The sequence below is a fragment of the Helicoverpa armigera genome, chromosome 11, assembly GCF_030705265.1.
Source record: "Helicoverpa armigera isolate CAAS_96S chromosome 11, ASM3070526v1, whole genome shotgun sequence".
In the NCBI taxonomy this organism is placed as follows: Eukaryota; Metazoa; Arthropoda; class Insecta; order Lepidoptera; family Noctuidae; genus Helicoverpa; species Helicoverpa armigera.
Window position 1 is genome coordinate 9,896,808 of NC_087130.1, and position 23,490 is coordinate 9,920,297.

Genomic DNA, 23,490 nt, shown 5'->3' on the forward strand with positions numbered 1-23,490 from the left:
TGCAATTTGTTAAGTTGCATGGAGAAAATCCAAAAAAACGTCTAGATACCATCAACTGTTCTAGTCTTTTTACAATCAGCTAAATACACCAGAAGTTTGTCGTGACATACGTGTTCCCAGATTAGGGACGCGACGCTTCTCGTGAGCGCTACTCGATACACCTAGCGCTGGAACGAATGCTGTCACGGCGTGAACTATATTCCGAAATTATTTACATCACTATGGGTATATTGTATGGGTTTTCCTCGTGTTACTGTTTCGGTAATTTTATAAGTAGGTGAAGGTGAAGATAGCCAATATTTTTCCCGATAAAGATAAAAGTCTGACAGCAATAAAAAAGCTGATAAACGCTCGAAACTTCTCTGTCCCACGCCCACCCCTTAAATACTTTCTTTATACATACACTCCCCGTATTCTCTCCCTTATGTAGTTCTCCTACGAACTTCCTTATGTTATTACCCGTATATACTCCCGAGACGTTTTGCCCACACCTTTTTTAGGGCTGGATCCACCCATGAAATCAATACTACAGTTTATATGAAGCACCCACTTATTGACTTTTATCATTTCAGCCGGCAGTCGCGAGCACCCCGCAGTGTGTACTCCTACAGAAGCGCGGTGGCGCCATCTGTGGCCTCGACACACAGATCTAAAGTCTCTAGGAAGGTAAGAATAATGTTTTAACTTAAAATTATCGTGGATACAAGTCCTCGTAAGAAGGCAGTTAATCTACATCTCTTCTATAGAGAAGATTGTTCCTCTTTCACGCAAAAATAGATTTTGATGAAACTCATTACTCAAATATAGCTTACTCTTATTGATATTATTTCTCCGGGTACAGAAAGTAATTGCCTCGGGAAGCTGCTGAAACCGCTAGCATACTTACGCCAATATTGACAAGAGCTTAACCAACCCATTTCTATCCCATTTCCAGGCAGGAGTAAAAGTAGACGCGATGGCGGCGCCGAACCCGTTCTGTCCGAACGTGAAGGGCATGTGCTGTCTGATGCTGCTGCTCAACCTGGGGCTCATCCTCGTCACGCTCGGCTTCGTCATCGTGCTGCAGTTCTTTGAGCCGCTGTTTGTATGGTGAGTTGAGAATAATGTGGTAAAAAACGCTTTGGGACTTGCTCTGAATATAGAAAGTGCTGGCTGCCCGATTTGTTGGAAATAGATACATAAGAAAAAAATATGAATAATTATTATAAATAATTAAGTTAAAGCATGATAATAGCTTTTACTTAAGAGAAAGAAATAATAGCATGTTCAGAAATTTTCTATCCTACATGGTGCCCTAGCCTCCGTTTGTTCACAATCCGGTAACCTTCATAAAAGCCACGTCTTCTGACTTTGAAAAACTACAGTTAAGAATAAATAATTTCTGATAATTGCAAAATTCTTCATCTAAACTATTCGTTACCAGTTTGCCATGAGATAAAGAACACGCTTGGATAACATCTCTTATAATGTTTTGCTTTTTCCAGGATCCTGGGCATAGTCTTCCTGATATTCGGCTTTATCACACTAGTAGGCAGTCTTATCTACTGCGTGGTGCTATGCCGAGAGAACCCCTACCCTCGGTACCCTGACGACTTCTACTGGACCCACCACTGGTCCAAGACTATAGGACCCTCAGAGATCCACTACAGCGCCAGTGAAAAACAGTACATTAAAAATGGCAACAGTGATAGGTACAATAAGTATAACGGAAAGTATTCCGACAGGGAGAGTGCGAAAGGTTACTCGGATAGAGAAAGCAAACTTAGTAGGTACTGAAAATGTTTTCTTGTAAAAGATGAAATTTATTTTCGTTTGATCTTCCGCGGGAAGGGATCGACATTTTTTAACAATTTATATGTGTTAATCTTTGGCATAATGCAAAGGTTTGAAAGAAACAAAAGGTGTAGATACCTAATTCAATAATTATATCTACTTTGCCATCTCCAAAAAAGACCACTACTACTTACTTACATATCAGATAAGTTCATCTTGTTATGAATAATCTGGTAAATAGGTCATTTTTAATAAATAGTGGTGGAAGTGCAACAATTTTTTCTCTCAGCGTCACCATCTAACGTCTATTTGTAAATAACAAATTGATTTAAAAAAATATTTTGAGAAATTCTCAGCTATGGTGGCTTTCCAATTTGGGCAGAATTAGCCATGTTTTTGGAATAAGGCTTCTTATAAATATTGTCTGTATCAGTGGCAATATAATATTGAAAACTACAATCTAACATTCTTTCTACACACCTGTCTATAGATCTATAAATAAAAATACTAATTTTATTAAAATGTCAATAAACCATTAAATAAATATATTTTTGTAGTTAAGAATTAATCTATAGAATATTATTGTAATTGTACTTATAATACGTAGTAACAATTTGTCTAAATATATTTTATAAATAATTAATTTAATGTAAATATGTAATACCGGTTAAGCAAAACACTCAGAATTAAATGCCATATTAATTTACCCATTACTGTAGGAGTGTTTTAGGCTTAAGCGAAGTCTGGATAGACGGTACAAAAAAAGGAATTATTTTATGAAATAGAAATTGCGACAAACATTTACATTTATATAATTTCATAAAAATGTTTTTGAATGAAACAAGAATTTACCCACCTTTAGTTGTTTCCAGTTTATCGGCCTATGGATAATACTTAGACGGTCCTCAATTTTAAGGACTGCTCGAACATAATTCTTTGTCTCACTTGAATTTCGCAACAAAAATACTTTTAAGTAGAACTTAAAGTCGAGAGACGTCGAGTATTTGTAGGTATGTCCTGTAAACTAAACAAAATCTTATTCAAACTGTGTACAGTGTGAGCAATGCAACTTGGAAGTAACAGACGAAATTAAAATATTTTTACATTAAATAATATTGTGTAAATTGTAACTTAAAACTTGTTTTATTTTCAATTTCTTCCTCATCACGTTTCCCCCGAAGTTAACGAACTAGGTACCTACTTCAAATGTCATATTACGAAATAAAACTATACATTTTCAAATGTTTATTTATTTACATTGTTATAATTAACAAATTATATCGAGAAATTACATTTGTAACGTAAAAGTAAGGAATTAACTATGTAACCCAAATTCATCATATTGTTCACAATATTATCAAAATATTAAGGAAAAAATCACGAATACAACATTAAAGAATTATTGACGAAAACACACAATTTGATAATGAATTATCAAGATATTAAAAAATAAGAGAAATAAAGAAAGAAATAATAATTGAAGAATACAAAGAAAATGAATAAGGTTACACTAAGACTATTTACAATTTCTCATATAAAAAATTAACTAAACGTTACAGAATTTGCTCGATGGTCTATCAGTAAAATTTCGAATATCGTGTCTTTGAGCGAACGTGCCAGACGATACTTTACCTTAGCTAATTAATTATTAATTTAGCTAATTAGATCTAAATTATAAATAACTTTGTAGTTTAAAGTTCTCTTACTAAGTTGTATTTCAGTCACAGACTGTAGGCCGGTATAAAAATAACGTGTTCACGTAGTCCTAAAGTATAAATTATAATAAAGTTTCGCGCCGCAACCAGCAGCGATGCTGCGGCGTAGATTCAAATCGCTGTCCCCTCAATACTGTATGTATCTGAAGAAATATTATTTATGGTTAAAAAATGGACATGTATTTTTAATAAATCTAGAAAGTAATAAGGGAGGTACTTTGGAATAGTTTCCGAGAAAGGAAAGATAAGCGGAGATGCCATAAAGCAGGTAGGTCAGGTGCCTTCTTGTGGGTCAAGCAACATACGGTAAGCGTGATTACACCGATCAGTTACTAGAACTAACGAAGCGTTTGGGTTCCTTGTCTATTTTGTCTTGATATTGGTGATTTAATTTCAAAATAAATGGGAGGGTTAAACACAGGAGGCGCGAAGGGCAGTGCTATTAACGGTAACCGAACACCAGCTTAGGGGATTTTGCGTTATGACATCTCCGGTAGTCATTTTGTTTTCCACGGTTCAAGCTAACCTCCCTTTATCTTTGAAGAGGTTAGAAATGCGTCAACTTTAACAATGTTTTAACCAGTATACTTACATGTCGCTAGTCATCGCTATCACTGAAGGTGTACTTGGTGGCAGCCCTGGCCCTCGCGTTCCCGCGCGGGGCTGCTGTGTCGCTGGCGGCGTCTGATTCCGAGTCTGACACCTTCTTCTTTAGCTTCTTCTTTGGCGCCGCTTTCTTCTTTTGGTCCTGTAGGCGAATAATTAGTTTAATTATTTGTATTTAGTCAGAAGCCAGTAAGTCTGACGCCAGTCTAACCAAGGGGTATCGGGTTGCCCGGGTAACTGGGTTGAGGAGGTCAGATAGCCAGTTGCTTCTTGTAAAGCACTAGTACTCAGCTGAATCAGGTTAGACTGGAAGCTGACCCCAACATAGTTGGGAAAAGGCTCGGAGGATGATGATGATTTGTATTTAACAATACAATCGAATACATAGAACTGTTATGGGTGTAAAAATAACTGACAAGATCAAAAATACTAGAACATTATTTAATTACCCAGTAGTTTTGCTAAGATTATAGAGTATTTTATCTCATCATATATCATTTTTCTAACGAAATAGCAAAAATGTACTAAGACTTTACTAAAATACATAGCCATCAGGCAATTTTAAAGAAGTTTCTTTCAACTGACAGATTAAATAAACCAAAATATATGATAACAAATTCCTTTTAACATAATTATATGAGATTCTTTCTTAGTCTTAGTTGACCTATTAGCAAAATTAATCAACTGACCTTTTTACTATCAAATATGCTGTCATCATCGTCGTCACTGAGCATCTCTTTAGCAGGCCTCTTCTTGGGTTTCTTGTCATCATTGAGGAGTTTCCTCTTAGGTCCAGCTTTCTTCTTCGGCGGAGAAGGAGGAACCACTTCTTCCTCGTCGCTTGAGAGAACCGTGAGGTCGGCTGCACCGTTGTTCTTCACTTTTTCCTCATTTTTAGTCTCCTCGATTAGTGAGTCGAAGAGACAGTCTGTAAAAAAATATAAGCTCTGTAAGTACCTAATCTATAGTTGGTAAATAATGAAAGGTTATTTACTGTTTACAAAATATAAGAAATCTAATTTTGCATGGGAGATGCTTTACATGGGGTAGTACATAGGCTGACTAAGTTGAATATTTTGCAATATTGTCTAATTAAATAATTACTCTTCTTAAAATAATAAATAACAACTGAATAATGCTACTTCTATGCAAAGTAACGACACATAAAATTTTACCCTTCACTGTGAAAAAAAAACATGAAACCTATATACATACATTGTAAACATACATATTTAATCATGAACATGGTATCAAATTGAAATGAAAAATACAAGTTATTTTAAAAACTTGATACAACAGATCACGCACCCTCTTCGTACGCCTCTTTTTCTTCAGTTTTTTGCTCTTCAACAATAGGGTCGAAAACGTCTTAAACATCAAATGCAAATTGTTTATTTATTTTACAACTTGTTGTTGTAAAAAAACAGATGAACTGATTTATTTCTGTACGTAAAATTATAGTGCACAAGCATTTGGGTTGCCCGGGTAACTGGGTTGAGGAGGTTAGATAGGCAGTCGCTCCTTTTATAATCATCGGCAAGGATATTGAGCCCTGACCTTCACCTGCGCAGAAGTGATTTATTGCCTTAAGTGTACAGTGCGCAAAGCGATCCCCACTCTTCCGCCGAGAGCTCATTATCCGTGCCGATAACTATAAAACCCTGGTACTGAGCCGCATACGGTTCGACTGGAAGCCGAACCCAACACGGTTGGGAAAAGGCTCGGGAGATGATGTAGTTTATATTAAGGCTTATACACGACCTCTGCAGGCTCCTATACGTATCCATGTTTTGAACTCATACCATAGACATCATAGGTATCTATCACGTATTGTCGATAAATCGAAAGATAGTGGGATCCTAAATTAATGGTTCTTACATACCTGAATCCATTTCGGCAGGTTTCTTATTCTTATTATTCTTCTTAATAGCGAAGTCATCGTCATCGTCGCTGACGGACAGAGCACGCGGCGCTTCGTTGTCAGACTCCATCTTGTTGTCTAACAACTCCACTTCTGACCCTGAGTCTGAGTCGTCTGACCCGTCTTTGTACTTTTGAACCTGTTTGTTTATAGAATATTTAGATTATAGAAGTAGGGTGTACGAAGATGTTTTCCTGAGAATTACACGCACAAACAAAACTTTATTTTTACGTGATATCTAATTAAAGGTTGTCCATATTTCAGGCTATTAGTTACCATAGGAAATATTTTGGACATTATACTGAGTAATTGAGACAAAACTTTATTTCCTTTAAACATAAACTATCACTTCTACGTGATGTTTCTCGAAGACAAACAGAACAGCGATTATTTACGAACTTTTTGACTTCAGAATGTGGGTCAAATGTTTTCAACAATACATAATTATAATAAGGTGTACCTTAGTAGCAGCGCGTCGTGCGTTGGCCCGCTCCCTGGGCGGCGGCGCGGGCTCCTCCGCCTCCGAGCCCGACCCGCCAGAGCTGCTGCCGCTGAACGTCATGCGCTTCTGTACAGTTGAAAACAACACAAATTATTAATAAAACTATTCTAGTATTCTAAATAAATAACTATATTAATATATATTTGAAGACCATAAAGATACCCTCTAACCGAAACTGAGAGTAAGACTCGGGCACGAAAAGTTACGTATGGATATTTATACCTCTTTCACGCAAAAAAAAAACTAGTAGATGTATTTTAATGAAACTTGGCAGTAATAGCTAACAACAAAATAACATACTTTTTATCCGCGAAGAAAAGGTAATTGTCTCAAGAAGAAGGTAAAATAACTGGCGGAAACTGGTTAAATATATCTGTATACGGAAAATGCGCGTCCTTTTGCTCCGAATTTAATTGCCTTTTATTGCCGACCTTATACTTCTGCAGAAACTATAATGATCATTATAAAATGAATAAGTAATTTACCTTCTTAGTTTCTTTCTTAAATCCAAGTTTGGTTTGCTTCAGTCCATCGCCACCAGCCTTGTCTACCTTCTCCTTCTCCGGTTTTTCAGCCTTTTCCTTCTTCACTCGAGTGGCTTTCGGCTTCTTCTCCGCACTTATTGGACTGATGCCTGTTGGATCATCCTTTGGGAAATAAAATGTTTTCAGTTAAGTACCGAATGTAAGACTAAAAAGTCGAGAACCATTAGAAAAAAATCTGACGACTTTTAAAACATTCTCTTTTTGGGATGACGATTAAAAATGACAAGTTTTGGGTTCATAATTTGATATATCAAACGGCAATTGGGAAAATTAACCATGCCTGTGAATTTTATAATTGTGTTCTTAGCCACGAGCCTCTTAGACCTCAAACAGTACAATTAACTTTAGGACAAAAAAACCGAAGTGAGAGTCAAGGAACTCTGTTGAAAATGTGTCAGGTACCCCATAAATGACTAAACAAGTTGTATAAACATTACTTACAGGATCATATTCCTTCTTAATTTCTTTCCTAGTCTTGGCCTTCTCAGCGGCCTGGATCCTCTTGATGAGGTCCTCAGATATCTTGGGCTCCACGCGTCTGCCGTTCTCTGCCGGAGCGACATCCATCAGGGATTTGCGGTTCTTCTTGTTTGCGTTCTGGAATATACATGATATATATTATAATAACTTGCTGTGATAAACCAATTGAATTAAAATTGAGAATAACTCAAAAGTTTTCCATCAGAAAAAATAATATCGTAAAAGGAAAGAAAGAAATATTATGTTACCTTTATCCTTTCCATCTAGTTAGCATAAACACAAGATTATAACGTAAGTACAAAATATTTAAAACAATAGTGCAAATATTTCCATTTATTGTGTCAAAGAAGATATTAATATAATTAAATTTTAAATAAATAGGAAGCCTAGCGAGTCACTCACGGCGAATTTAGCAGTCTTCTTGTTAACAGAAGATTCCTCCTGTCGTTCCTTCTCTTCGACTTCTTCCAGTCTCACTAAGAACTCGTCTAAATCTTCCTGCCATAACGTCGCTGCTGTTTTAGCCCTGGACAATTAATTACAAAACATTACATAAAAATAAATATTTACATTAAAAAAAAAATCTAGCCTGTAGTGTCCCATGCTGGGCAAAGGCCTTCCCATCTCGCTTCCACCCTTCCCGATCCCGATCTTACATGACATACTAAGAATTAAAAGAATTTGAGTACATTGCATAAGTAGACCAGTTTAAGCAATCTCGGCGACCCAGGATATTTAGCAGCGTTTTCAAAAGACTACACAATTTTTAGGTAGTTTGACGATTTTAAAAGTAGTATACGCCGAAAAGACTGTTCTTAATGACAAGAAGGCTCGAGCGGAGTGTGCGCCTAAAGCCGGCATTATCCGCAAAGCTGTAAATATAACTTTACAAGACAATAATTTGTTATGCCACATCCAGCTATTTAAAATTACCGTTCAATCAAAAGCGAGCCTTTCTAACTTAGCTTACACAGGTAAAACCGCGGGAAAGAGCTAATAACATGATACATACTTGAGTGCATTAAGTTCAGAGAGTTTCTGGTCTCGTTGCTTGAGCAGTTCATCCTTCTTCTCTTTGGTCAGCATCCACATGGACATGCCCAGCAGGTAGTTGAACTTCTTTACTTCTTTCAGGTTTTGGAATGCTTTCTCTGCAATTATGGTAATGCTAGTAAAGTATTTCATATTGAAAGACTTCTGAATGACTAGATGATTATAATGTTTGTAAACTGACCAGGATCAACAGGTTTCCCCTTCTCGGGTTCAGGTTCTGGTTCGTCCTCGGACTCGACGGGTTCATCGTCTAATGCCGTCAGTCCCTGCATCTTGCTGGCTCGCTTCTTCCATTCCGAGATCGGGTCCGGAGCGTAGCCTGGAAAGATAATAAATTATAGTACAAGAAAATATTTTTTTGAATTTACACACAACCGGTTTTGCCGCACAAGGGAGCCGCCGGCCTGGCCAGAGTTCGTTCACTAGCGTTCTATGTGACTGTCACAACCGAAATGATGCATGGCGGTTTTGTGCGGCTTGTATTACCGGCGGCATAGCCGCTCGGCGTATGTGTGTAGTAAGCCTTACAATTGGTTAGTAGTACAAACTTACCTCTCTTCATAAGCTCTTCCACCATAACCTTTCGCTTCTTGTTCTCCACAACGAGTCCTTTGTCACACTTCTCTAGTATGAACCTGGCCTGGTTGGACAGCTTGTCGGCTTCGGCCTGCAGCTGTCCCTCGCGATACTCTTTCCGTCGCGCGTAGTATTTCAGCCGGAGCTCGTAGAAATCGCGAAGGATTTCTTCTACTTTGTCGTATCTGTAGAGTTCGAAAGATGATACAGAAAAAGGCAATGTTAATTTTTTTATATAGGTAGGCATTTTACACTCAAAATTATTCTCTGAAAACTATTATCTCTGAAATATTTCCTAGTTGAGACATTATACAAAACCGTCTGTATTCTATTATGATGATATGCTACAATAGAAATATTTTCTCATAGACTCAAAGACACTGCACTCTCTTGTTAATAAACATGGATTAGTTATTCCAAAGAAATACCTAGTATAACCATACAGTGTCTTAACGTGGATTTTATTGTGTTTATTAAATAAGGAGGAAAATTTATAGAAGTGGTTGAATAACTTACTTCTTAAGACAGCAGTTATGATCGAAGGCGTTCATGCAAGTAAGCGAGATGGTGGTCTGCAGCTTGAACACCTTGTGTACTCCCTCTGCCTCCACCTCTGCTAACTTACCGGGGAGCAGGCTTACTACAAACCGAACTGTTGTGTCTGTGTTGTATTCCTGTAATGAAAATATGAAAAAATCACATTTATTACATTTTTGCACAATAGATAAAAAGAGATGGACACCAATACAGGATCCACACTACCAGAGGTTCTTTGCTATTCTGAAAATAATACAGGAAGACACAACATGGGCTAGATCAGATTTACGTACTCTCTAAAGCACAATAAATTGCCTGAACATGAAAGACCAGATGGCTTCAGTTACAGCTGATCTATCAATACTTTAACATAGGAAACATAATAAAACTAGGCTACTCCACATTTAACTCGAATGAGGAAACGCCGGTTATGTTTACTCACCCTATACTCCGATATAACAGGCTTCACTTTGTCATTCCCCAACAAAGGCTCGAGAACATTTTCCTTATAATTCTGAGTCCACATGCCGATCGGAAGTTCAGTGATTTCTATCTTCTCGCCGGGCAAGATGGCGGCCTCGCCGGATATGACGTATTTGTCGCCAAAACCTTCGATTGTGCCGCGGAAGTTTTTGTACCATGGGTGCATGGGTTTTGGTTCTTCGCCGTCTAACATTCGCCTAAAAAATATATATATTATTAGTATGAGCACACGCGTGACTAACAATGCAACTAACGAACATAAATATAAAAAATATACTCAAGCAAAATCACCCACCCCTTAATTAGGAAGATGAAACTAATAGGATTTTTAGAAGGATCTTTTAAAAATATAAGTGATCTCTTTTTATGTTTAAGCTTGTTTGACCCTTGTTATTCTTTGTTATTCACTGAAAAAATAAGTTACCTTGATTCGTATTTTTAAATGAGAACTCGTGTGATTTTCTTCATAGAACTAATCAGTACTTACCGAATATTCTCAACAATATCCCTGGGGTTGTAGTTGGGTATCTTGGTAGACCATCCCGTGCCGATACCTTCAGCTCCGTTCACCAGCACCATGGGTAAGATCGGGATGTACTGGATCGGCTCAATCTTCTGGTTATCTTCGAAGTCGTGCTAAAAAGATAAGAATTTTATATTATTAACACAGGACTTGACGATTTTAGTTGCACGTTCTCCAACTAAAAAGTTCAGGGCTACAAGGCTTTTGATCACGCCGGCTGTTCTCATACTAGGAGATCAGCCAGTTGCGCAGGACATATTATAGTGCACAAGCACAGGACACAGGTGCATTCACTATTCCTTCACTCTCATGGCCCGATGGGACGGTAATCCGACAATACTGGAGAGAGATCTGGTGTAGGACACACATTAACATGCTCTCCGATGTTGTCGAACCTCCTAGTATTATCTAGAGGTATAGTACCGAACTGTCTTAGGGCTCGCAGGTTGTGTTGGAGCCCCACTATTACTATATAGCTACAGATATAACACTTACGACTAGCAGCGGATCGTCATGCGGATGGAAGACGAGGCGGGTGAGCGGCGACATGAGCGTGAAGATGTACCGCGGGCTGGCGGAGTCCTTGCCGCCGCACAGCCGCGTACCGAACTGACCGCGCGGCTCCAGCAGGTTGATGTTGTTGGAGCCCACATAGTTCTGCGCCAAGTTCACTATCGTCATCGCTAGGGATTGTTCACCTGAAAAAGAATATAACAAAAATGATATTTCAAGTTCTCCAATAATTTTTGTGACAAAATTGCAGAACGCCAACGATCAAATGAAATTTTGCAGTCTTTACAATACGAAAAGTTCGGACAAGACTTTTAAGGGCGTAATAAAAAAGCATGTTAAATAAATAATTTGAAGCTGAATAAGTTCGCTAAATTGGTTCTTCAGTTTTCAATCATAAATATTGCTGTCATGGATACATTTTATTAAATAAAACTACAAAAATTTTACATTTACAAGTTGAAAATTCTATGATTCTTATACCAAACAGAAGTGGACTTCAAGGCTTATTCAAGAGTGTCACCTATCTATTTAATGGGCTGTTAATCTGCTATCTTGTTATATTACTCAACCTTACAAAATAGTTATTAGCTATGTAAAAACAATTATATATAATACGTAGGTATAATACGAACCGTGATGGTAAGCCGAGTGTTCTGCAACGGAACCAGCCAGTTGCGCCACTTTCACCTCTCGTTTGTCGTTCCTCTTTATGCAAGTGAAGATAACCTTACGTTGACCGGGTTTTAAACCATCTACCATGGAAGGTATTGACCTGAAAACCGCAAAAGGAAAACCAGTATGAATATTTTTGAATAAAAAAAAAAATATGTAAAAATTTTCCTTTGGTATACAATATTCTGAAAGTATTCTTACCTAACATTATCACCATTAGAGAAGAGAACCAGCTCCAAATTAACAAAATCTGAATACGAAACCGCTTTAGTATCTTTTGTATATAAATATCTCTCTGGAAGACCAATTTCTTTCCTGCGTTTCACTTCGTCCATGTGGCTGGTAAGCCACTCTTTGCGTTGATCAGCACCCTTCTTTGAGAATGCTAATTCTATGTGGTGGTCATCGGTCGGTCCAGCATACTTGAACCGAATCCTGTGACGTTCCATATTCTGAAAGTATTCTTTAGCCTCCTTAGATGTGGAGGTACCCAAACCTTTGTAGTATTTGATATTGTATGTGTGATGGTTTTCCGTATTGTTCTTCCATTCCTCAAATTCAGGCAGCGAGTAAAATGATAGTTCCTTGTCTTTCTTAGTAGCTTTTACAATTGGAGTAATAAATTCCTCTAAAAATGGCAGCTTCAATAATTCTGGCCAATTGTGATGTATGAAATTGATAATCAAACCTTTAATGTGAGATCCGTCCTGATCCTGATCAGCCATGATCATCACTTTACCGTATCTCAATGATTTTAAATCATCAACTGTGTTGTACTTCTTTTTGTATTGGAGTCCAAGGATCTTGATCATGTTGTTTATTTCAACATTCTCTAAGACCTGTTTGTGGGAAGCATCTCTTACGTTGAGAGGCTTACCCTTCAATGGGAAGACGCCGTAGTGATCGCGACCTACCACACCAAGTCCAGACACAGCCAATGACTTAGCTGAGTCTCCCTCAGTAAGGATCAGCGTACACAAATGTGCATTCTTTGTACCAGCGTCGTTAGCATCTTCCAACTTCGGTATGCCCTTCAGTTTGCTCTGCTTCTTGCCTGATGCCTTCACCAGCTCAGTTTGAGCCTTGAACTTAGCCCAGGTCAATACAGACTCCACTAAACCAGACTTTGACACTGCCGTCATGAATTTCTCTGAGTAATTACACTTTGAACCAAAACTCTTTGCTTGTAGGGTCATGTACTCTTTTGTTTGTGAATCAAAGGTTGGGTTTACAATCAGACAGTTGATGAACAACCACATGTGATTTTTTACTTGCACTGGTTTTATATTAACTCCACCCTTATTTTTCTTCTTGATTATTTCTAGAACGTTCTTAACTATGCTGTCAGAGACAGTGTCAACATGTTTACCACCCTTTGTGGTTGCGATGGAGTTCACAAATGATACCTGTTGGAAACCTCTGTCAGAGAGTGTTAATGCCAGTTCCCAACGGTCATTTACTTTCTCGTAAACTACTTTCAATGGTTGTCCATTTTCGTCTTCTTTGCCTTTTATGTATAAATCTACATAATCCTTAAACTTATTTATTTTTAATCTTTCACCATTAAGGTACACCTTGACGCCTTGTGTTGACATGGCGATGTCGTAAGCTCTTCGGGACATCAGAGCTACAATGTCATCTTCTAGTTTTTCCATCTTAAACTTAGCCAAGTCAGGACTAAATATTACTTTTGTAAAATCGTCATCTTTACCAGGTTCTTTAATTTTAGGTTCAGAAGCTTTAGTCATATTAGAACCCCACGTTTGTTTGAAATGTTTCTTGTATTGTTTCGATGCAGTTTCTACGGTAAACTTGGTAGAAAATATGTTACACAGTTTTGCACCATATCCATTTCTGCCTCCTGTCACTTTTTCTTCTTCATCATTGTAGTTTGATGATGTCAATAAATGTCCAAAAATCATAGTAGGTACATACATTTTCTCTTCTTTGTGCATAACTACTGGAATACCGCAGCCATTGTTATAGACAGAAATTGTGTTCTGTTCTTGATTTATGTCAATTTTTATAACATCCATTTTAGGATCCCTTTGTTTGTTATCAGCCGCATTGACTAAGATTTCATCATATATTTTGTATAATCCTGAAAATTTAATGAATTATTATAATAAATGGGAGTAAAAGAAAGATATTTAGGAGCATAAAGTAGAATATACAAGTTAATACAGACCTGGCACAAAATTTAATTCCCTTTGAACCATACACTCCTTGGATTTGTCAAAAACCCACATCAACTCGGTAGTCCGCTCAACAGACCCGATATATGTATCTGGACGTAGGAGGATATGCTCCAATTGTGTTTTCTTCTGGTATATTTTTTCTATAGAGCCACCTTTAGCCCCTTTGGCGGGGGGCGGAGCTTCCGGCGCACCATTTTGTGCCGTGCTGTTGCTGGTCATTTTATTGAACATAGCCTGGAAAGCACCGAAAAACTAATAAGGGACGCAGGAAAACTTTATGAAATTATGACAGACACTTTTTTCCTATCTCCATTAAAAAAGACAACTAACTGTCATGTCTGTCACCACAGTATTTCCTTTTATTTAGAAACAAAGCACAAACACATAAATTTTCTGTTTCCGGAGCTATTTGACCACACATAATCAAAAAAACCTAAACCAAGCCATAACATTACAATTTACACTTAATTCTTGTTTGGTTCTTAGGTTTCTGGACAAAATATATCTCTAAATTATACTTAAATTACAATTTTAAACTATTATTAGGACTAAGACATCTGACAATTAATTTTGAAATAAACAGCGGCCATGATATTTTGAATACATAGAGTTTTACATACATTAAAAAATAAACAGGGTAGTAAAAAGTTTAAATGCAGTTTTTAAACATAGAATTTGCCGTTACAAAATCTACTTGTGATTGCAAAAAAAAGTTTAATTGAGGGTAGATTATCAACATTCATGTAATATATAAATCTAAGATGAACTAAGTATATAAGCATCCATTTTTTTACGCCGCAGTTGAAACTAACATAAAGGCATTTCTTTGTTAAATAAAACAACATCATTTAATGCAGTTATTGTTTGTGAATGAACTCAAACGTGTTTTAGTTTTACACGTACTTTCACTAACATGTACGCAAATCAATTAAAGAAGACAAGACGAACTAGGGATAATTCTTTGGTAGGACTTATTCCTATTCATAAACTTTATAGACCCAGGAATCCATGAAGTCCCAATTCATATTATAAATTCGGCCGTTAGTGATCAAAATGCCGCCAAATGCTTCCCTTACCTTTATATCAGCCATCTTGTTATAGGTGCTATTAAAACGCGTACGATCAACGCGAACAAATGTTTGTCTGGTAACCAGAACAAAAGGGATATTAATCACGCTCCACGTTAAAAAATAACATTTTAACTAACTTTTAGAGCATATTTAACAACTGCAATGAAACAACGAAGACGCCAAGAATAGCAATAAACAAGTGTGTTATTTTTTTTAAACTCGTTCGTTAAACCATAGTGCAAGTCCAGGTCCACACGCCACTAGTTACGGTTTTCCAGAATGTGGCAATTTTGGATTGGATTGTTTCCTACTGCAAAATGTTGTATGTGTTTGTAGAAATGGCATAGTCATTTAATTGTGCCACCATTAAGTTTGGCGATAACTTCATAGAGCCAGTCACCGAATTAGCTACGTAACAAATGCTACTCGCCCCGCATGTTAGGGGGCCCCGACAAGCACGTGACTGTGCAATATTCAGTTTTTTTTCGACAGCCATCTAGCCAGTTCAGCTCCTATAGAAGTACATCTAGTACTATAAATTAACTTGTAAACAAGTGATGACGCTCGCGCTGGTGGACCCTCAGATAGACCAAGGACCATCGAGTAGCCATGTTTGTTTTGAATGCTAACTGACAACTGACAGGTGACTGACATTGACAAAAGTACTTAAGCAGCAGGTTTTCGTTTTAGGTTATAAAATACAAAAACCAATTTTAAATGTTTACTTCTTGAAGAAAACGCCGCAAAATGTCAATAATATCGATTGCATCAACAGTACTCAAGCGAGCTGTAGCATCAAGATTTAGCACTATATATAAACCCCTTGTAAATAACACAAGAACAGCATCTGGTAGTGTCACAACAAGAACTATTCATGATGTGAATACAAACGTAGTTAAAGACGTAATGCTATTTAAATACGAGAACCCGAAGTTTTTTATGTACATGAATGTATTTGCTATAGTTCAGTATATGTTCTGGACATATTTGGGATTGTTTGCATTCACAACTTTGAGGGACGCGCCGGTCGACAAATCTACCATTGACGATGATACACCGTGGTTTAGGCGAATAAACCTCGGCGAAAACAAGTACAGGAATGCCTTAGGAACTGTTTCTGTTTTGGTTGGTTAGTATTAGTCTCATTTCAATTAGTATTGGAGTTCCAAGCTTCAAGTTTCATCTTTTGGTCACTAGGTGTGCTGTCTTAGGGTTAATAACGCTGTCCATAACAGTATCATTTTATTTATTACAGGTGGTGGCTCACTAGCAATGATCTGGATGTACACACTCCGTTCTGTCCGCTATTTAGTCCTGAACAAAGGAGGCAAGAGCCTCACATTCATCACTTACACACCTTTTGGAAAGAACCGTATGATGACGGTACCTTTAGAGAATGTCTGCTGTAAGGAAGCCAGGAATATCGCCAGAGTGCAGTTACCATTGAAAATTAGGAACCGATGGATGCACTATATGCTTGATATGCGAGGAGAATTTAAAAACCCTCTTCTATTTGATTGTACTGCAGGATTAATGAGAAAGTGGTGAAGATTGTTGATTATAAGTGTATTGTTTTATTTATTGTAAATATAGCTTTAGTTTTGTTTTAAAAGTTGTTTTTTACTTTGTGTTCAATGAAGGAACATAGTTGGAGCAAATTCAAAGATTTTATTACAGCCAACCTGTACTTTGATGTTTACGATCTTCATTAGCTATTCTTTGAAATTAGAATTTGAGATTAATTGAATATTCAAATTATTTGAATATAGGACTCACTATTTGTATGTTGATGCAAAGTAATAGGACCTATTTACAGATATGATATATAGAAGGTACAAAATGTGTGATATTATCCAAGCAATAAGATGTTTATAAAGATAGAGCAGTAAAAATTCAATAAAATAAAACAACTTGAAGTGAAGATTTATCAGAAAAATCTTTATTATTTCTTTATAACTATAGTAACGGAAATACGTCGTCTTGTCTCAACACAAAAATAAAGAAGTACAATTAATAACAAAAAAAATAGAATTCTTTTTTTTATTTACAATATGCCATATTTTTATCAATAAATGGTAAATGCAAATATTGTATACTATTTGTGTATTCAATCTTTTGACCAGCCGATATCACTACCAAAATCCTAAAACTATATTTGCACCTACCAGAAACAATAAGACAGTAATTAATTAAAACGAAAGTCTTTCAATACCATAGATAGACAATTCATTTTACAATCAACTTAATGATACACATTAGGATTATTATACACTTGCAACATATTTTATTTACATATCCAACAAGCAAAACTTTTCGCATTTTTCAGTTTTTTATAAGAAAAATTACATCATTTAAATATATATTTTTACTAAATAAACGAGGGCACGATAGTGTTACAAGTGTAAAATATCCACGTCGCTTATCACATCTATTCACCTACTGACAATTTTTGATTAATTCTACAAATGCTTTTACTAGCTTGCTACCACAAGCTACAAAGGACCGATGGAGTCTCAATATCAGTTAGAAAAATACATACATCCATAGTACAGTTAGCTACACGAGTTGGTCAACAGTTATTAACTTATTAATAAATAACACATCATGTTGGTTTAAATTTACATGAAATGTTGAAACGCTTGCTTGTTAACCAACTTATGTTACTGAGTGTACAAAAAATGGCAGTAATGCCATACAGTTTATATTACAGAGATATTTTACACATACTAAGGAAAACACCCACAGAACGGTGTTGACAATATAATTACAATACAGATGAAAGAACGACATCATCGATCCTCGAACTATAAAATTAAGTACAATATTATTTTCTTATTTACAATAAAGTCATAAATATTTAATGTACTATAATAAGTTAATGTTAAGGTCCCGTCGTCACGGGGAGCAGTGTGCATATTGAGGCTCTAAATAATGGCACGAAAGTGCCTTCCGACCACAGATCTAATAAAGTATAGATCTTCCACTGCTTGTAATTAATGAATATTAAGTAAAAATGCGCAAACATCGGCCACTGTGTAAAGAGCTATTTGTTACCGGCCATCATTCGAGATAGCAAATAACTGCAACTATAGGCTTTTCATACTTAGACACACTGCATTGCAGTTACACTTACTCTCAACATTTTCTCCGTTTTTTATTGATTTAATATTTGTATTGCATTATAAACCTAACACTAACAATATTTTATTTATAATCACATAATATTTATGAACTATATAAATATAAAGGTATACATATTATTTTATTTCGAATTTACTGAGAGAGTTGTTTTTGTACGAGAACTTCATGTGGCTAGTTTTAAGTATCATTAAAAATCTGTACATTGAAATGAAATACACCTTCTACTAAAAAATAAAGTATAAGGAGCGAAATAATCCATGTGCCATCTATCAATTTCTGACCTTTGCGGACCTAATCCATGCTCTGTATTTACCCATTTATGAAGAAACTTTGTCTAAGTAAAAGCTGAATATTTTTGAAGATGGATAAACTAATTAATTAAAAAAAAAAAGAAGAACAAACGTGATCTCTCTTAGATGATAATAACAATATGGTCGCTTAATAAAAGTAACTGAAATAAGTACTGTTACCTTGTTCTCAAATAAAGGACTTACGATAGTATAAAATACGTTAATATTTTTGTACTACATAAGTAACTTTCAAGGATGATTAGAGTCTATATAGAAATTAGTGGTTTATCTGTCGGTTGGTTGGTCTATGGTCTACAAAATTTTAATTTGACATGATGACTATGAGTCACTTTATACTTCGGTGTTCTACATTAGGTATTTCTAAATAGCCCAAAACTTTTTCAGTTGTCGAAATTACTCCTTTTCTAGTTTGGTAGGTAAATTATCTCATAGAATATTTTGAAAAAAGAAGTCCCTAATTTTTTTACTAATAAAAAAAAACTGAAATAAATATTTAATATTTTTCTTCAATTTCACAATCACTCTCACTCGTCAGTCTATCGCTTACTTTAAGTCTCAGTCAACACCAAAAAAAACAAAAGTTCAGTATCATAAAACTAGTTTGTTTGTACAATAATAAAATTATTAATATATCAACGATCCGTCGAAAAAAAATTCTTTGTCAGGAGTTGTAAAATGTCCACATACCTTTCTGAAATTCGGTCAAAAAATCGTGACCGAAATAATCCTGAGACCTTTTTGGCCAATGAGTAAAGTATCCATAATTCGTATAAAACAGTGTTCTTATATAACACCATTTTATATAAACAAACTTCTACTAAAGAGTATTGATGAACTTTTTAAACATTATATTTCGTCACGACACAATTCAACATGATTCACGTAGTCTTCTCAATGAATTATTATCATTTAAAATCGTCAATATTACACATCTATCTATCTTGAAGTCACTGTACATAAATCTTGAGTAAACTTGGTTTCCATTTTCAAGAAGTTTTCATAATAACATCAAAGTTGCTGTCTCATCGCGGATTTCAATAACCTAGCTATCGTTTTGCTAACTAGAGATATAAATTTTACATGATAATATCTAGTTCCTAATTCTAGTAAGCAAATAAATAGATAAGTATGTTATTGAAATCTGCCTTAAGTGATTATTTAATTCTACTATACACTGATAAACGAATAATTATGAAATATCTCGTCAATTGAATCGCTAATCAATAATTTAATAATTTATTACAAGCCATAAATGAGGCTAACACCTGTTCCAAATGATTTAAGTATCGATACAATTATCGATATCCGTTATCATCACAATATATCGACATGTATTACTGTACAAGATCACTGACATCAGATTTAAAAGTCAAAATATTATTTATTTCCTGCCTGTGTATAGGAAACCAGAATTCCAATATGACAAGAATCTTAACCATTACCTGAAAGTTGCTCTTGGAATCTAATGTACGGAGCATCCATTTTGAATATTCGCCGACATGTCAATTGAGATGCTTATCTGTCACTTGTGAAACACTTTAGTTCAGTTTATGAAAATATGAGTTTTATCTCATTTATAACCGGGTAGAACCAGGGTCGGATTATCCCAATAAAAATACCAACATTTGCTAAAATGGCCCCCGCACTGTCAACCTAACTTTATTCACTGTTCATCCTCGATCGTCTAGTAAGACGTTTAGTTCTTTAACTCTACAATCCGACTTTGCTCGGGGCCCCACGCTGGCCTAAACCGGCCCTGGCTAGAACGGAGCAAGTTTGTATACGCATTTGCGATTGTTAAAAGTTCTTATCAAATAAGTTTCCCGTATATTGGCCACTAATAATGAACGCATGAACCTGTGGCTGAATTCAGACGGACAAAGTTATCTATTGAGGACTGTAGTTAACTTCCCATTTTTCTACAGTATACTTAAACCGGTCAGAATGTATGTGAAAACTAATTCCCAGCATTTCAAAACCGATTAACAAAACGGTTGCTATTTCCATGTAAGTGTTGAATCCCGCGCTTAGTACCGGGCGTCACGGCGCCGTCAGTCCGACAGATATCGTGTCGGCCGCGTGTCGTCGCCGTCGTCGTCTCGTGTCGGACTGATGCTGTCGATTTCGTCTACCTCCTCGAGATTCTTGTGGTTCGGGTTGCAGAGTCTGGAAAATGTGAAAAGTCATATTAGTTAGGATTACTCGTGCACAGTACATAGTCTCAGAGATAATGTTCTCATTGCGATATATTTCAGTTCTCTGCGCGATAAATAATTTAGACCAGTAACACTTTTATTTATTTAATCTTTCGATGCAATTATTTCATAGCTCATAATCATGATTGAATAAAAAGTAAATTAGAACTAAAGCTTCGGTTTGAACTTATTTGCCAGTATCTCACATAGAGGCCCATTGACCACTGTGGGTTTCCAAAATACCTCGTAATAACTCGATACTAGATAAGCTACAATTTTTTCGAGGACCCCGCGAAACACAGATTTACAATATTTTCAGGGCCCCCATCATACGACCCTGTCCACATACATTGACAGTTGTAAGTATATACCTGCACTTGCAACAAACGATGCATGGCGCGGCGAGCAACAGCAGCGGGCTGGCCACCAGTAGTAGAAGTCCGAAGCCAGCGAATATGCCTACCACCTGGAAAACAGAAACACAACATCTCATCAATAAGGCACAAACTTGTAGTTAAGAAACAATTTCTAGTATTTTCTATCTGTGGACCAGGATTCCAGGACAGATTGACAGTCAGACTACTTAAAAGACTCATCTTCCGAGCTTTTTCCCAACTATTTTGGGGTCAGCTTCCAGTTTAACCAGATGCAGCTGAGTACTGCTGTTTAACAAGAAGTGACAGTCTACCTGACCTACCTGACCTCCTCAACCCAGTTACCCGGGCAACCCAGTACCCCTTGGTTAGACTGGTGTCAGACTTACTCGCCTCTGACTACCCGTATTGACTGCCAAGGATGTCCAATGCCAGCCGGGACAAACAGTTAAACGTGCCATGCTTAAAAGACTAGCTTGTTAAATAAATTCTTAGTTACCTGTGCACGATGCCATAAGACCGATGCGCGTGAGTGTCCCAGTTTGTTCTTGCACGGCCCTTTGTCGTAGTGGCGTAACAGAAAATCGTCCTGCAACAGATTAATAAAACTGTAAGTTTATTTTGTCTATAAGCAATAAGATCCTGAAGAAAGAATTCTGAGACACATGTTTTAGAACAGTCAGTATTTCAGGATCTATCATTTCTTCTAATATTATAGACCTGAAAAGTTTGTTTCCATGTTGGTTAGCTTGAACGCACTAATCTCAGGAACTAGCGCATTTAGGGAATTTTTTAACCATGTGCTGGAAGATGGTTCCACTAAACGCTGCTTGTGGAAGCTAGTTGATTATATTTCGCTTCTTTTGATCATAATTAGAAATAACAACTTACGACTTCGAACACTTCCATCTCCTCATTTACAAAACTAACACAAAATGTAAATACAATGTAAGCAACAATATGATGTAAGCAACAATTCATTGGAAATTAGCAAACGTGTTGCTTTTAACTCCATTGTCTTAACAACGGTTAAACAGTCGTAAATCACATTTAGCATGCGCACAATAAGTGTCAAGGGAACATTGGTTTTTCCGCGGTTAATTGGAAAACTAGCTGTGAAGCGACCTGTCCCCGGCCCTAATACTGTGGAACTAATTAGCGGTTTTTAATCATTATTACTTCAGATAGAAGATATGTAAATATTTATTCTAATACTATAAAGATGAATGGTTTGTTTGTCTGCAATAAAAATCTCGTAAAGGGCGCCTTCAAATTAGCCGCAAAGGTCCACGTGGATCGGCTTATTAGAAAATACTCATTTATCAAAGCAGAGCACAAATGATGTATTTTGAAATCTGCATAAGGCAAAAAATTAATAAGAATAAGGCAAAAAAATCCTATTCGGTCAGGTAACTTGATTTTTAAGTATTTTTTGTAGGCTTGTGTTTAAACACCACCCAAAAAAGTACCTATTTTACTACCAAAAAAATTCTAAAGGGTTACCAAAATGGATAAATGGTCACCAAATAACGTTTCCAAAAATATTATTAGGTAAAACCATTTTTTCGTATTATTGACTACTAAAAAAATATATGGACGCCTTTAAAATACACTTTAGACCAAATATTATATATTGTCACTACTTAGATGTTACCAATTATATAATACCATGACTCCTAATTTGGTCATTTTTGTTAGACTAAAAAAGCTAACGATCGCTAGAATATTTCCCAATCTAGACACACGGCAGTGTGTCCGCCAAGTTCGAGCAAAAAAAGCGACACACCGGCCGTGGGTTATATTACACGAACCATTTCGGGCCAAATTCGACCCCCCTGTAACTCAAAATCTATTTTATTTACGCATATCAAATTTCTAGTATCTGTTGAGACCCCCTCACTTATCTAAAATACAAAATTTCATTAATATACCTATTGTAGGTCTTGAGATATTGACGTCAGAAAATCGCTATTTTTACTATACACTGATTCACTGATTCACTGATTCACTGACTCACTCATCAAAAACCTAGACCACTTCCAATGGTCGTATTGACTTGAAATTTGGCATGGAGGTAGGTCTTTATGTCAAGGTAAAGGAAAAAATCTGAAAATGGCCAAGTGTGAGTCGGTTTCAAAATAATGAAGGTGTAAAATACCCAGTGTAAATTTATACCCCTAAGGAACTAAAACGAACTAAATTTATCTATATTTATATAATATATCTTCGAATGGTCGTACCGATCTGAAATTCGTTACAAAGGTTTGTATTTAGTCAAACTAAAAATCTGAAAACGGCCAAG

At 36.3% G+C, this 23,490-nt stretch overlaps 4 protein-coding genes across 10 annotated transcripts in view; 2 read left to right on the plus strand and 2 right to left on the minus strand.

Moving 5' to 3' along the window:
* The window catches only part of LOC126056758 (uncharacterized), a 72,394-nt gene extending 69,484 nt beyond the window's left edge, over positions 1-2,910 (plus strand). Inside the window, exons 5-7 of the mRNA XM_064036758.1 lie at positions 573-666; positions 935-1,089; positions 1,485-2,910. Of these exons, the coding sequence (XP_063892828.1) occupies positions 573-666; positions 935-1,089; positions 1,485-1,776 (541 nt within the window). The 3' untranslated portion in view covers positions 1,777-2,910. The remainder of the gene's footprint in view (positions 1-572; positions 667-934; positions 1,090-1,484) is intronic.
* A 97-nt stretch (positions 2,911-3,007) lies between these two features.
* Positions 3,008-15,386, minus strand: Top2 (Topoisomerase 2). Of its 3 annotated transcripts, none has more exons than XM_064036756.1 (21): positions 15,174-15,386; positions 14,088-14,331; positions 12,101-14,000; positions 11,860-11,999; positions 11,210-11,412; positions 10,679-10,827; positions 10,151-10,388; positions 9,688-9,845; positions 9,148-9,356; positions 8,777-8,914; positions 8,555-8,693; positions 7,945-8,068; positions 7,791-7,805; positions 7,504-7,659; positions 7,003-7,164; positions 6,476-6,583; positions 5,977-6,154; positions 5,403-5,462; positions 4,784-5,022; positions 4,081-4,236; positions 3,008-3,631 (listed from the first exon to the last, which is right to left on the minus strand). In XM_064036756.1, exons 1-20 carry the CDS (start codon positions 15,186-15,188, stop codon positions 4,087-4,089), a joined length of 4,725 nt encoding a protein of 1,574 aa, XP_063892826.1. In that variant the 5' UTR covers positions 15,189-15,386; the 3' UTR covers positions 3,008-3,631; positions 4,081-4,086. The 3 variants fall into 3 exon arrangements, with proteins under 3 accessions (XP_063892826.1, XP_063892824.1, XP_063892827.1); XM_064036754.1 differs by lacking the exon at positions 15,174-15,386 and adding an exon at positions 14,428-14,641 and having other exon boundaries at positions 14,088-14,349; XM_064036757.1 differs by lacking the exons at positions 5,403-5,462; positions 7,791-7,805.
* Positions 15,387-15,823: 437 nt separating this feature from the next.
* Positions 15,824-16,779, plus strand: LOC126056982 (transmembrane protein 223). The gene is made up of 2 exons (XM_049851999.2): positions 15,824-16,296; positions 16,423-16,779. The coding sequence occupies exons 1-2, from the start codon at positions 15,915-15,917 to the stop codon at positions 16,713-16,715; spliced, it is 675 nt and encodes a 224-aa protein (XP_049707956.2). The 5' UTR covers positions 15,824-15,914; the 3' UTR covers positions 16,716-16,779.
* Positions 16,780-17,084: 305 nt separating this feature from the next.
* LOC110375521 (probable E3 ubiquitin-protein ligase RNF144A) overlaps positions 17,085-23,490 on the minus strand; it is an 85,544-nt gene continuing 79,138 nt past the window's right edge. For all 5 annotated transcript variants that reach the window (XM_064037069.1, XM_064037068.1, XM_064037070.1 and 2 more), the window contains 3 exons: positions 21,688-21,777; positions 21,186-21,280; positions 17,085-20,785 (listed from right to left, as the gene is read on the minus strand). In XM_064037069.1, coding sequence (XP_063893139.1) covers positions 20,671-20,785; positions 21,186-21,280; positions 21,688-21,777 — 300 coding nt within the window. In that variant the 3' untranslated portion in view covers positions 17,085-20,670. The remainder of the gene's footprint in view (positions 20,786-21,185; positions 21,281-21,687; positions 21,778-23,490) is intronic.

Bases quoted from the DNA above. Each gene is read 5' to 3' on its own strand.
- LOC126056982 (XM_049851999.2), top strand. From the start codon at position 15,915: ATGTCAATAATATCGATTGCATCAACAGTACTCAAGCGAGCTGTAGCA. The intron at 16,297-16,422 runs GTTAGTATTAGT...TATTTATTACAG, and splicing joins AACTGTTTCTGTTTTGGTTG to GTGGTGGCTCACTAGCAATG.
- Top2 (XM_064036754.1), bottom strand. The intron at 10,389-10,678 runs GTAAGTACTGAT...TATATTTTTTAG, and splicing joins GATATTGTTGAGAATATTCG to GCGAATGTTAGACGGCGAAG. The intron at 6,155-6,475 runs GTACACCTTATT...ATAAACAAACAG, and splicing joins CACGACGCGCTGCTACTAAG to GTTCAAAAGTACAAAGACGG.